The sequence below is a fragment of the Colobus angolensis genome, unplaced genomic scaffold (genome assembly GCF_000951035.1).
Source record: "Colobus angolensis palliatus isolate OR3802 unplaced genomic scaffold, Cang.pa_1.0 Scaffold251, whole genome shotgun sequence".
Lineage (NCBI taxonomy): Eukaryota > Metazoa > Chordata > Mammalia > Primates > Cercopithecidae > Colobus > Colobus angolensis.
In genome coordinates this window covers 4,169,648-4,183,551 of record NW_012115722.1, presented here as the reverse complement: position 1 = coordinate 4,183,551, position 13,904 = coordinate 4,169,648, and the positions used below count along the sequence as shown (strand labels likewise).

At 52.4% G+C, this 13,904-nt stretch overlaps 1 protein-coding gene across 1 annotated transcript in view; it reads left to right on the top strand.

Annotated features, from left to right (window-relative positions):
• The window catches only part of NKD1 (naked cuticle homolog 1 (Drosophila)), an 85,794-nt gene extending 76,537 nt beyond the window's left edge, over positions 1-9,257 (top strand). The window contains exons 8-11 of the mRNA XM_011946630.1: positions 2,717-2,864; positions 3,359-3,443; positions 4,816-4,943; positions 5,716-9,257. Of these exons, the coding sequence (XP_011802020.1) occupies positions 2,717-2,864; positions 3,359-3,443; positions 4,816-4,943; positions 5,716-6,305 (951 nt within the window). The 3' untranslated portion in view covers positions 6,306-9,257. The remainder of the gene's footprint in view (positions 1-2,716; positions 2,865-3,358; positions 3,444-4,815; positions 4,944-5,715) is intronic.
• Positions 9,258-13,904: the final 4,647 nt, after the last annotated feature.

The following is a 13,904-nucleotide window of genomic DNA, read 5'->3' as shown; positions in this document are numbered from 1 at the left end:
ACTGGGTCATGTCTTCCTCCCACCGAGGAGCCAGGGAGTGGTTTTGAGTGGAGGGAGGACAGGACTGGTCTGGTGTTTCCCTGGTCTATTTTTAGCCCTGACGCCACTCCTCAAATTTGGCTGTAAATACGATTCCCTTCCACGCCTTCTGAGTGCCAGGGCGGATGGGCTCCCACCTCACAGCATCTGCAGCCCAGAGCTGGGGTGTGGGCCAGCTTTCCAATCAGAAAGAAGACCTGCTCCTCCTTCAGGCGTTCGTTCATGCAGGAAATAGCACACTGATTCCTGCGTGTCTGGCCCTGTGTAGTCAGTGAGGTTGATTTTCAAGCTAGAATTGCCAGAGCACATAGGCTCTGAGACCCTCGGTCTGCTGGGACCACCTCCACCCTGATTACACACCAGGGCCCCAGGTCCTCTAAGGTATCAGAAGTCTGGGGGATGAAGTGAGTGTCCCTCAGCCGCCTCATCTGTATGACGAAGCCTCCTTCATGGGCTGCCCAAGATAGAGAGAGTGAGCAAACAGGTGCTTATGAAGAAGCCAGAGGGAAGGACAGGAGGAGCAGGGAGAGCCCTCTGTGGGCCTCATCGGAAGAGGTGGGGTCACTGAGCAAGCCAGCTAGGGAGTGCCTGGAGCCTGGGTCTCAAACTTGTGGCCCCCACAATTTCAATCTGGCCCCCAGATGTTCTGGTCTGGTCCCCCAAAGGGTTTTGTTAAAAATCAGTTGTCAGTATCAGTGATTCTGAAGATTTAACAGAAGATCCTGGATTTCTGGCTTTTCTGGGTGACCCCCTCCCACCTTCATTGTCAGAGGACAAGTCAACTGAGCTGAGCCACCACGCCTCCCAGGACAGGGTCAGCGCCTCTGACGGCCCCCACTACTCTGGGCCACCCACCTACATGCCTGCCTCGCTGGGGCTGCGCTGGGGTTGCCTCAGCTGCTTCAGCCTGCGGGACTTAACAGGCAGGAGGTGAAGGATTGCTGGGCAGGTAACTGGCCACAGATGGGTCTGCTTCATAGAGAAAAAAATGTCTTCTCCAGAGGTTTCCAATGCCAATTAAAGCAGGACGTTGTCCCCTACCCCAACACCAGACAAGTGACCGCAGCAGATACCCAGACAGAAAAGGCCTAGTGAGGGGAATCTGTGCCCTCCAGCCCCAATCAGAAGGGTTTTGAGACACCCAGGGAACATTGTGTGGACACCTCGTTCTGGTTGAGGGATACCTGAGGCTCAGAGAGATGAGATTTGGTCAAGTTCTCACAGATTAGTTTATCTTGTAGGGATGGTCTCAGCCAGCTCAAGCTGCCATAACAAAGTACTACAGACTGGGTGGCTTAGCAGAAATTTATTCCTCACAGTTCTGGAGGCTGGAAGTCCAAGACCAAGGTGCCACCTACTTCAGTTCCTGGTGAGGGCTCACTTCCTGGCTTGCAGATGGCCATCTTCTCACTGTGTCCTCACGTGGTGGACAGACCTCTTCTGGTGTCTCTTCCTTTTTTCCTAAAAAGAGATGGGATCTTGCACTGTTGCTCAGGCTGGAGTGCAGTGGTGTGCTCATGGCTCACTACAGCCTCAAACTCCTAGACTCAAGTGATCCTCCCACCTCAGCCTCCCAAGTAGCTGGGACTACAGGTGTGCACCACCACACATGGCTTTTTTTTTTTTTTTTTTTTTAATTTTTGGTAGAGAATGTTATGTTGCCTAGGCTGGTCTTGAACTTCTGGGCTGAAGTGATCCTCCCACTTCGGCCTCCCAAAGTGCTGGGCTTCCAGGTGTGAGCCATATCCCTAGCTCTCCTCTTCTTCTAAGGGCCCTGATCTCCTATCATGGTCCTGCCTTCATGACCTCGTTTAACCTTAGTTATCTCCTTACTCCAGATACAATCACATTGGGGGTTAGGGCTTCAACCTGTGGATTTGCAAGTGAGTGGGGAGCCACAATTCAGTCCATAGCGGGGACACGTCTCCCTTTCCAGTTTTCATTTCAAACCCGAAGCAGATGCTCTTGAAGCCCCCACCCCATTTTCCCTGGGCCCACCTCGAAGTTCACCTGCTACCATGGTGGACGGTGCCCACTGTAAGAACTTTCTCAGGTACAGGGAGCTGGCTTGACCCTTGCAGGGAAGCCCAAAAGCACAAGGGAGGGTGGGGCACAGTGGCTCATGGCTCATATCTGTAATCCCAGCACTTAGGGAGACTGAGGTCGGAGGATCGCTTGAGACTGGGAGTTCAAGGCTGCAGTGAGCCATGCTCACACCCCTGCGCTCCAGCCTGGGTGACAGACTGAGACCCCATCTCAAACAAACAAACAAAAATTCAAAGTACAGGGAATGTAGCATCCTTGGGGAGCTCTCAGGCAGTGAAGAATGACAGTCCATTTCTAAACTCTCCATCTATCTCCATGAGGCTGTTCCAAGGTGGGCTCCACACTCTCCCTCCAGGGCCCCAGTGTGACTGAGCCCCAGTTGCCCCTGGCTGTAACCTGTTCTTTTCCTTTTCTCTTATGGGATTTTCCTCTTCTCTCTCCCTGCCCCCTCACTTCTGCTTCCTAGGATCTCTTCCCAAATGAACCTCAGACATCCAGGTTTCTGCCTTAGGCTCTGCTTTGGGGCAGCCAGAGGGGTTCAGGCCTGCAGTATCCACCGGGCCCTCTGGTTTCTATTTTCAAGGCCCTGTGACTGAAACCCCACATGGGTCTCTGCTTCCCTCCCATTCAGGACATCACCAGCTTGCTGCACACCATCTATGAGGTGGTGGACTCCTCTGTCAACCACTCTCCGACATCCAGCAAGATGCTGCGGGTAAAGCTCACTGTGGCTCCCGAGGGCAGCCAGAGCAAGAGGAGCATCCTTGTCAATCAGGCCGGTGAGGGCTGCAGGGCTGAGCCTGGGAAACAACGTCCTCCCATCTCTTAGGAAGGACCAGAGCCTTCCTGGGAGGGCTGGAAGGGAACCTGTGGGCTTTCTGGGGCAGCTGCTTTGTGGACAAGTGGGGTTCAAATGGGTCCTTGAAGGGGTAGGAGGAAGGGTGGGAAGGGGAGGGAAGGGATTCTGGGTGAGAGGCCTCACATAGGCAGAGCCATGCTGCTGGTATAAAGGCTGGTGTTGTGGGCAGCACGGTGTCTGCAAGCCTCGAGGCCAGCTAGAAGGAGGTGAGGCTGGAGGGGGAGTCTAGGGGAGGAGGTGAGGCTAGATGGGGACGCGTCCAGGGCAGGTAGCCTTGAGACCCCTTTATTTAGCCCCAGCTCGGGGAACCCCCCCACAGTGCCCTTGCAAAGCAGCTGCATGCCAGGCAGCCCTGGGGAGGGTGGGAGCAGGTGGCTTACCTGGTGTCTCCTGTGCTTCTCGGGCTGGACTCAGACCTGCAGAGCACAAGGCCCCGAGCAGAGACCAAGCCCACTGAGGAGCTGCGGAGCTGGGAGAAGAAGCAGCGAGCCCCGCTCAGGTATGTGGGCATGGTGCACATGAGCATATGTTGAACACCAGCTGTGTACCTGCATCTGAAGGATTCAGAGCAGGAAGTTTTGTTCTGGTCTGTGTTCTCTTCAGGGAGCCAACGCTTTTGATGCACAGACTCATAAATCAAACGAAAATCTTAACAAATAACTACATGTAGTCCACATCCTTTTATGGAACACATCTTGGGCAGACAGGACTGGAGTCCAGCATTTTTGGGGCTTTGGAAAGGTGCTCTCAGCAGTGCATCAGGCTCTGACGCATTGCTCTTTCTGCTGAGAGATGATTGGATATTCACACTAAGTCAGACAGAGACAGTAAACACCTTCCCATCCCTTTAGGGTGGGCCTGGCTGCCACGTGGGTTATGAAAAATCTTAGTTTTCAGGCTTTTTGGATTTCAGAATGGTGGATAAGGAATTATGAGGCTGTAGTTAATTTTCACCTGTTATTTCTTCAGCTGCAAGGGAGGAAGGGAGGAAAGGAAAGAGAGATTGTTTAAAGAAAGGGATTGAATAAACAACAGTAACACGGCAGGCATGAGGCTGTGTTAACCTCTAGTGTGCAAATGGTAAGGGAATGACCAGAGCTGGATTAGTACTTGCTTAGGGGAAAGAAAAAACAGTTCAAGCAGGGTCACAGCCAGGTGTGGGGACAGGGCTGAGAATCAGAGGGACCCAGGCTGGCTAGAGATCCTGGGGGAAGGTGGTACTGTGTTATGTGGAAAGGAAGCCAGGATGGCAGCAGATCAAAGAGGTCTTTGGAGGAGAGGACCAGGGAGCCCCGAGCCCTGCAGGGGAAAAAGAAAGCCTCTGGGAGCATTTCTCCCCACCCCTCCATACACACTGTGTTAGTCACACGTGTGTGTGCACACACACACTCATACACTGGTGAGGCCCATCCTGGGCTGTAGGGCAGGTCATGGGGTCTGCCAGGCCCAACTCCAGCAGTTTAAGGGGCTTCTGCTGCCCGTACCCCCTGGGGAGCCAGACCGGGGGTTAGGCTACCTACCTGCAGTGGGCACATAGAGCTTGAAGCCTGGCACTGGGGCATTCTTAGAAGTTGGCCAATAATCTCTCACATTTGCTTTGAACCTGTTCAGAGCAAACTCCCGTCCACTCCTCCCAGAAGCTGCGGGGAGGTCCGGCCGTGGGCTGTGGTGTGTGGTCTGTCTCTCCATTGGCAGGGAAGCAAATGGAGGCACAGCTTGTAGAGAGGGCTGTTCCTCCCCACCCTCTCCAAAGGCCAAGAAGAAAATGAATGAACAGTCCAGAGTTCGTTCTGGGGGCTTCCCAGTAGCCTATGCACTTGCCCCCACCTGGTGGTCGGTGTCACCCCACTCACTTTCCTCCCCTGCCGTAGGTTCCAGGGTGACAGCCGCCTGGAGCAGTCTGGCTGCTACCACCATTGCGTGGATGAGAACATCGAGAGGAGAAACCACTACTTAGATCTCGCCGGGATAGAAAACTACACATCCCAGTTTGGGCCTGGTAAGGGACTCGAGCACCCTGCGATGGGCGATGAGGACAGGGCGTGGCTGGACGGGCCACGCGGGTGGTGTTCACTGCTACCCCAGGCTTCAGGAAGACAGCTATTATGGGACAGGTCAAAGACTCTTGGAGAAAGTGACATTAAAAACGGTTTCAAAATTAAAGTAATACATGCATGAAATTGAACAAAATCAAATAGTATCTAAGGACTTAGCACCCAATGACAAACAACAGTTCCGTGCCCCAACCCAGCCCATTCAAGCCCTGTTCCCTGGGCAACCACTTTGACCCCTCCTGGCTGTTTCTTCCAGCAAGAACCTCGGTTTCCCTAGGTACAGTGCTGCTGTGTCTTTATCAGCCTTGACATATGTTGACCTCTTGCTCAATTTCACTCCCACAACTCCTTTCTCCCCTTTCTCTTCATATGTTTAATTCCTCTAGGAGTTACTTCTGTATGTTTTTAGCAATATACTTAGAGTTCTTTCTTGCGCCAGTGACCTTGGACAGTTTTTGGGGTCTCTGCTGCCATCTCTCTTTCTGGGCTCCCTCTCGGAGAGTATTTTTTAAGACCTACCAAAGAACCAGTTCTTCCCACTTAGCAGATGGGAAAGTTCCATTTCAGATAGTTTTCCTGCAAGGCAGTGAGGGGCAGTCGGGCGTTGGGGGGTAGCTCTGGTCTTGGAGAACTGGGGGTGGGGGTGATGTCTGGGGTACAGCACAAGCCCCAGCACACAGTAGGTGCTCATTAAATGTCTGTTGAATTGGTTCCTAGGCTCCCCTTCCGTGGCCCAGAAGTCAGAACTGCCCCCCCGCACCTCCAACCCCACTCGGTCTCGCTCCCATGAGCCGGAAGCCATCCACGTCCCACACCGAAAGCCCCAAGGCGTGGACCCGGGCTCCTTCCACTTCCTTGACACCCCAATCGCCAAGGTCTCGGAGCTCCAGCAACGGCTCCGGGGCACCCAGGACGGGAGTAAGCACTTTGTGAGGTCCCCCAAGGCCCAGGGCAAGAGCGTGGGTGTGGGCCACGTGGCCAGAGGGGCAAGAAACAAGCCCCCTCTGGGACCCGCCTTCCCTGCGGTGTCCCCCTCCGCCCACCTGGCCGCCAGCCCAGCCCTCCTCCCCTCCCTAGCCCCCCTTGGGCACAAGAAGCACAAGCACCGAGCCAAGGAGAGCCAGCAGGGCTGCCGGGGCCTACAGGCACCGCTGGCCTCGGGCGGCCCCATCCTGGGGCGGGAGCACCTGCGGGAGCTGCCCGCCGTGGTGGTGTATGAGAGCCAGGCCGGGCAGCCGGTCCAGAGACATGAGCACCACCACCACCACGAACATCACCACCATTACCACCACTTCTACCAGACATAGAGCCCCTCCCCAGGGCCCCACCCTGCCGTATGAAGGACCCCACCCCCCACCCCCCAAGGCATTATTATTCTATTAATTATTGTTATTATGACGATTATTGTTATTAATAATTATTGTTACTCCACTAATATTTAGCTAGCCTTCATGTAGAAGATCTATGGAAACACAGAACTAAACTTTTATTTATATGTTGTGGGGACTGCATAACTAGCCCAGGAAATGACTCTGGTTTGGAGTGGCCTGTAATGGGCAGAGGCTCCCTGGAGGCTCAGGAGCTGCAGCATCTGTGTGGATCAGCCCACACCCTTCCCAGAGCCCGGGAGCCCTCAGCCCCAACTCCACCCCACCCCAGCCTCTTCCAGGAGAGCACCCTTACCTGGCCCAGCTTCCAGAGACCCTCGAAATCTCCGAGAAGATAAACAGCTGCTACCTCTTAGTATTATTCTGATTTTATTTTGCCCTTAACTGATTGTAATGTGCTACAAGGGATTTCAGTGGACTGCAGAGTGCGAACGTCTTGCTGTTGTGTTTTTATGTCCCAACCTAGAAACCTTAGCTGTCTTTTCTGGAGTTGTCTTTCATGCTTTTCCAGTGGGATCAAGCCCTTTTCCCCAAAGCAGTCCCATCTCTTCTGCCATGCACAACATGAAAATCCACTTCTCTTCCTTCTCCTCCTTCTCTCTCCTTTACAGCGATACATACACATATTTAAGGACTATCCCTGAGACCATCCTTCTCATTTTGGAAACTGCTAGGGAGGGAACCAACCACTTAAACAAGCGTCGTTTTCCAAGATCCGGGCAATTGTGCTGTTGGTTGTGGGGGAGGATGTGGCAGATATATACGTACCTACACGATTCTCTAACAGCGCTTTCTGTATCTATAGATAGACGCCATCTGTCCATTTCTATGTATCTTTCTATAAATATACACTCTCAGGTATCTTTTCTGGTGTGTAGAAATCAGTGGTTTGCTTCTCTGGACGCTTCTGGAACCCAGATGTGACTCTGCTTGTCTCCTTCTGGGGCTGGATGGCTCAGATGCTTTCATCAGAGGTCCCTTCTCGGGTTTGGGGGTCTGATGGATTTTGGAGAAAACTGCTGGGGTACAGAAGCTTGGAGGGAAAAGGGGACCATGACCAGTGTTGGGACCCTGGGGCAGCATCCTCTACAGAGAAGGATTTTGTCTGGCCAGAGCCTGTAGAAACCTGAGAAAGAACCAGTCAGCTAGCCAGGGTCTCAGAGAAAAGCAGATTACACACTCAAATTGGGTAATTTGAGCAGAGTTTAATAAAGGTAATATGTACGAAGTGTGGGCTGAGCCTCCCATGAGAATGCAGAACCCTGGGGCTAGCAGTGTGGAGCGCTACTCCCACCCCTGGGCCTGAGTGGGGAAGGAGTTGTCTTTAGCAGACAGAGGATTGCTGGAGGAGTGAGAGGGGCACCTGAAGGAGCTGTGACCTTTGCTCAAAGGATGCAGCCAGTCATGGGGACCCTCCAGGGAAATTAATATCCCGACCCTGCTTTCCTGCCCCCGCCTCAATCCATGGACTGAGGCCGCTGGAAGCCGCGGGGCCGAGGGAGCTTGTTGATGTGGGTCACATGGGCATGTTCCCAGGTCAGAGAGGAGAGCATACAGTGAATCTAGAGGGACACAAGAGGGAGAAGCAACTCCAGCTACCTTCCTTTCTGCCGTTTTGGCTCCCAGCTGGCATCCTCTTTTCCAGAGCCTCGAGTTTGGGTTTAATGTAGTTAGTAAGGAGTTACTTCCAAAGATAGTGGGCTTAGTTGTTACCATATTGTTAATTTTATTAATGACTGATGTGCCTGGGATTGGATTAATACATTAATCCTTAGGACAGCCCCATGAGGCAGCTTGGTGGCAGCTCAGGGAGCATGTCTAAGGCTCAGAAGTTCGTAACTCCCTTGAGGCCGCGCAGAGGGCAGAGCTGGGATTCTGGTTCCCACTCGATCCCTTCGCCACTGGTGCAGGGCTTAATCATGGCCATGGGCTGCCCTCGTTTTGGGTTGTGGGTTGTGGGTTTCTGTCAGTGAGAACTCAACTCAATCCAAAGTGAATGAAACCAAGTTGGAAGGCAGGGAGGGAACTGGCTTTGAGACGACAGGGTCCAGGATGTGAACTCAGCTGAGACTGGTTCTTGTCCCTCCCTCTTGTCCCTCGGATTGATACTGGTACTCAACTACATGCTTCGTCCGGGAGCCCTGGCTGTTGGCCTTCTAGGTCCACTAACCATAAGGAAAAGGACCTTCCATTAGTGTAAAGCCCAAGGCAGGATTCTGATTGGCTGGGCTTAGATCTGGTGCCCATAGCTGGACCAATCATGACATCCCAGCTGGGGTCACATGGCCAACCTGCCGGCAAGGGGGTGGGGGTCTATACCGGAAGACAGGAGGGGAGGGGTGCAGACTGGACAGGAAGTAATGGCGCCCCAGGTTCCGAATTGCTGCAACCCTGGAGGCCAGCCGGGAGTTGAAACTACTGGTTTTAGAGCAGTTCCTCTGCCTCCCTAAGCTCCACACCTATCAGGATTCTGTTACTTCTTGGTAACTGGGACTTTCCCAGCTTTAAAAACATTATTTAAAAAAATAGTAACATGCACACGTAAAAGATTCAAATAGTACAGACACAAAGTACACAGTAAAAAGTGAACTTCCCTCCATCCCAGGCCTGCCAGCATCCCAGATGCCAACTTTCTGGGTGTGGCCTAGGGCCCCTCAGTGTAGTGTAGGGGTTGTGAGCACAGACTTTGGTGCCAGCTTGCTGGGTTCGAATCCTGACTCCCTCTTTGTAGCCCTGTGCTTCAACTGAAATACTGTGCCTCAGTTTTTCCTTTATAAGGGCGGGGATCATGAAAGTGCCTGGCCCGTGTGAGCACTATGAAAGTGTTAGCTGTTCTTTACCAGAATAAATGCATTTCTATATCTCCCCATATGCATTTTGTTAATTTTTAAAGTATTTCAAACACAAAGTTTGAAACAGAAAATTGTGAAACAGTAACTGTGAACTCACCACCCAGAATTTACAAATGCTGACATTTTGTAATATTTATTTCAGATCTATTTTTAAGGGGGGGGGGCGGTGAATCCTGTAGTTACTGCTTAATCCTCTTCCCACCCCACCCTTTTATTTTTACACAAGGAGCATAGTGTTCATACTTATGCTATTTTTTTCAGTAACTGAATATATTTGGAGATCTCCCTCCCTAGGTCATAGAGCTCTGCCCCCTTCTCTCTAACAGCTGCTCAGCCTTCTGTGCTAGAGGTGCTGTCACCAGCTTGCCCCATCCCCTCCTGGTGGTCATAAGGGTCATCTCTCATCCCAGGCTCTGGTGAACACTGTGCTGAGAGTCCTTGCACACAGCTCTCCCAGTGCCCACGGGCAGCAGCACAGGCGACAGAAAGTGTCCACATGGAACTGCAGAGTTCAAGAGCAAGTGTGATTTCAGTTTTGATGTGATTGTACATGACCTCTAAAAGAGGTGATACTGGCCAGGCGCAGTGACTCACGCCTGTAATCCCAACACTTTGGGAGGCCGAACTGGGTGGATCACCTGAGGTCAGGAGTTCAAGGCCAGCCTGGGTGACATGGTGAAACCCCATCTCTACTAAAAATACAAAAAATGAGCCAGGCTTGGTGGTGCATGCCTGTAATCTCAGCTACTCGGGAGGCCGAGGCACGAGAATTGCTTGAACCTGGGAGGCGGAGATTGCAGTGAGCTAAGATTGCACCACTGCACTCCAGCCTGGGTGACAGAGTGAGACTCCGTCTCAAATAAATAAATAAAGAGGTTATACTGAATAATGAGGAATCAGAGGAAGAAGAAAGAGAGAGGGAGGAAGGTTGGAAGGAAGGAAGGAGGGAAAACTGGAAGGGGAAACCATGGTTGCTGGTGAGGTTTTAAGCACATTTGCCTGCAGGCTGGTATGGGTGAGAGGTTTGGTATTGTTTGCAAATCTTCTGAAGGCCATTCCAGAGGAGCAGTTGCCACTACCCCATCCCCTGAGCTCTGAGCATGGGGGTTCTCCTGGGGAGACTCCTGTCGAGAGGATGCCAATTTCTGCTGATCTGTCACTGGGTACCGAGGACTGGATGTGTTGAAGGCAGACAGCCAGGTGAGGATCCCAGCCACTGGGGCCTGCTGTCATCTCCTGGGAGTGCCCGGGGGTCAGGAGCCTAGGGGACTCTTGCACTTCACATCCAGCTGTGCTAATTACACTTTTTGGCAAAGGAAACAGCGAGGAGCAATTTCTTTCACTCCTCCAGCCCTGTTTTCTGTGTTTAGACATCAGATCATTACTGGGCTAGAGGGAAGGCAGCCTCCAAAGTGTGGCAGGAGGAGGGGAAGGCTGCCTGCACCTTGGTGTGTCTGTCAGATGCCAGCACTAATAACCTGGCTTCTTTGAGGCCTGTCAGTGTTCTCAGGAATGAAAGGGGACCCCTGAGAGGTGCTCGGTGCCAGCAGACTGTGAACGCCCTCCACCCACCACCCTCCCCTCCTCCTTAAAGATGATGCTACCTGCCACACAGCAGACACCTGGTCACTGCACACCTGAAAGACCCCAAAGCAGCCTTGCCCCTCGTCCAGCCACGTCCCCAGCACCCACCCTCCTGGCCCCTGCCTCGGCCTCCCCAGACCAGCTGCACCCAGCCCCCAACACACACCCCTTCTCCAGATGTGTGCAGGGCCTCGTTTTGCAGAGCGAAGACAGATGTTTCAGCCACACGCTTTATTAATTTCTAAAACCTGTGCTCGGGACACCCTTCCGCAGTCATGAAAAGTTTGATCACTTGCCACAGTCAGGACCTTTGTGTGGGGCTCTGATCTGGTGTTCGGTCTCATCATCTCCCAAACCAGCAGTCCTTGGGCTCACACCCTAAATGATTTTCCTAATTTATGTATTTCCCTACAAAGGGCTTTCTATACCTAGCATCTGCCTCTAGCATGATGGAGACTCCCTGTCTCCGGCTAACCAGCCAATGAGATTCCTCTTCCCTCCACTGTCTCCCACAAAGTAGAAGAATCCTGGTACATTTAGCCCATGAGCCTGGCACAGATCCCTATCTAGACATGAGGCCCTTTAGACATGACTTTGGCATAGACCAGCCTGTTGGCGGTGGCTCAGGGAGGCAGAGGGGATGCTCACACCAGCAATTCTCATCCCCTGAATGCTTCGGATCACCTGGGGAGATTTCACAGAATACTGGTGCAGGGGTCCCACCTCTGATGATGCTGAGTGGTGGGTCTGGGATGTGGCCCAGGCATCAAGATGTTTGCTTTTTCCCCGAAATGACCTCAGAGGGCCCGATTTGAGGGAAATAACTTCAGGGGTCGTAAGAATCCCCCAGGGAGCATGTGAAGTGCAGATACCAGGCCCACCCGCAGAGATGAGCTGAGGTGGGTCAGAGGTGAGGCGCAGGGATCAGTTTTTTTCACAAGCTCCGCACCTCCAGGAAATGGTGGTGTGGTTGGACCCACAGACCACAGTCTGAGAGTCCCGTTGCCTGTGCCTTGGCGCATGCGGGGTGGAATCCCAGTGGCCCTGCCTTGAGGAGGATGTGCATTAATGTGGTAGGGGAGGCAGAGACAGCTCCACCTGCCCCCTGCCCCACCGGGGACCTCCAAAAACTTCCTGGATGTTAGAGCAAGCAGCCATGCTGCAGCAGAGGATGAGGCTGGCGGATTTAGTAAGAGCCCTCTGTGTTTGGGCTGAGTTCTTTCTCTAGTTGCCCTGTCATCTGGCCTCTGGAAAACCCAGCTGTCCTCCCTTATCATAAGATTACAGGTTGTGAAAGACAGCCACATTTAGTGAGACCCCTAAGGTCCTCCAACTAGGGTGGGTCCACAGTGGCCCCTGGTGCATGGACCACACACTCTCTTCCCTCCCCTGGCTCAGGACTAAGGTCTGAAATTAGGGAGATAAGAGTGGCTTTCATGAAAACTTCTCTTTCCAATCTTCCCACTTTGCTTGGGGGCCCTTGGTCAAGGCCAGCTTTGGGGACTAGAGCTTGTTGCGACTACCAGCTGTCTCATTTTGCTGTACTACAAACTCAGGCTTGGTTCCAAGCTTATGGGGGCCCTGCCCTGCCCCAGTAGGGTTTGTTTTGGGGTCACATCTGGTCAGATCCTTCAGAGAGCCTTTCCCCAGCCTCCACATCAGGGAGAGAGGTAGGTAGTGAGGAGCACTCGAGGCTTAGAAGAAGTACTAAAGTACAATAGCCTTGGAGGAACTGCCAGGGACCGAGGGCGATCTCTGGAGGAGGCAACCCAGGACCCCCTGGGCTTCTGAGCAGGAGGACCAAGACCTTCAGGGACCCTAAGCACCGAAAACATCACTCCTCATCCCCAAGCCCTGGCATCCCCCTGCTCTTCTAGAATAACTCTTTTCCAGATATTTCTGATTGCAAAATTCTGGATGGGTTCATCCAAGCTGACCTTTGCTATTTTTTTTCTTTCCCAATAAGGCCTCACTTTTTGGAGCCATCTTAGCTGGTGCCTAGGCAGAGGGTCAGTCAGCAGTGGTTATCAGGATACTGGCTCTGTGGGTTGCCTTCCTCCTGGTCTGTAAAGCCCCTGCGGGCAGGGACTTCTTAGATAGCTGCTTCCTTAGGGCATGGCACATAGTGGGTGGTTAATGAATGGAAGAGAGGGAATGAGCGATCAAGGGAGGGAGAAGGGAGGGAGTGGAGATTTCTCATCCTTTCCTGTTAATGTATGACATCCTCCTGCCTATGAGTCCTTGACTCTGGAGTTTTACAAAGCAGTCACATTTCAAATAAAAGTCTGGGAAAGCAACACAGCATCGCCAACTTTTAATTTTGCTAAATAAGGATATTAGAAAAAGAATAGAAAACTGCAGTCCCTTACTGTTTAAAGAAAAACCAAAAGAAGTTAAAAAGAAAAAAAAAAAAAACCTCATTGTGTTGTCTTTTTGTTTTTGTTTTGTTTTCTTTCCTTGGAAACCAGTGAAAGTTTGGCCAACCACACATCGCAGCAGGGCTAGAATTCCCTTCCCATTTTAGAGACGGAAGACCTGAGCCTCCAGGTGGGGGTGTGGAGTCCAAATGGACAGTTCTTCCCAAACCTGAGCACAGACCAGCTTGCAGGCCCTTTTTCCAGTCATGGCCTTAGCTGTCTGCAAAGCACTTGGGGGAGGCTGACATCTGTGATGTCCGGAGAGGGGGTTTCTGCAACCTCCAACACTGGTCAGTACTCCACAGAGGCCATTGGTGGGGGTGGTCTGCTTGTGTCAGCAGGCCTGTCACGGCCAGTTTAATGGTCGGCGCTGAGCTATGTCTCTTGGTGCCAGGTAGAGGGGTTGGAGTGGGCCTGAGGCCAACTTGCCCAGAGCCACACTCCCCAAGAAGCTGTGGGTTCTGGAACTTTGCCCTGCCTTCCTGTCCCCTGCCCACTCTAAGCCTCCAGAAGTCAGTCCTCTGCTCACCGGGACCATACCTAGCATGGCCCATTGATGTGTCATGTGTGACCCGTCCAGGGTTTCAAAATGTTTGAATTTCCAAAATCTGAGGGTTTCACCTAAAAACCTGGATGTTTGGCTTTTCTCATAAAAATCAGAAAGT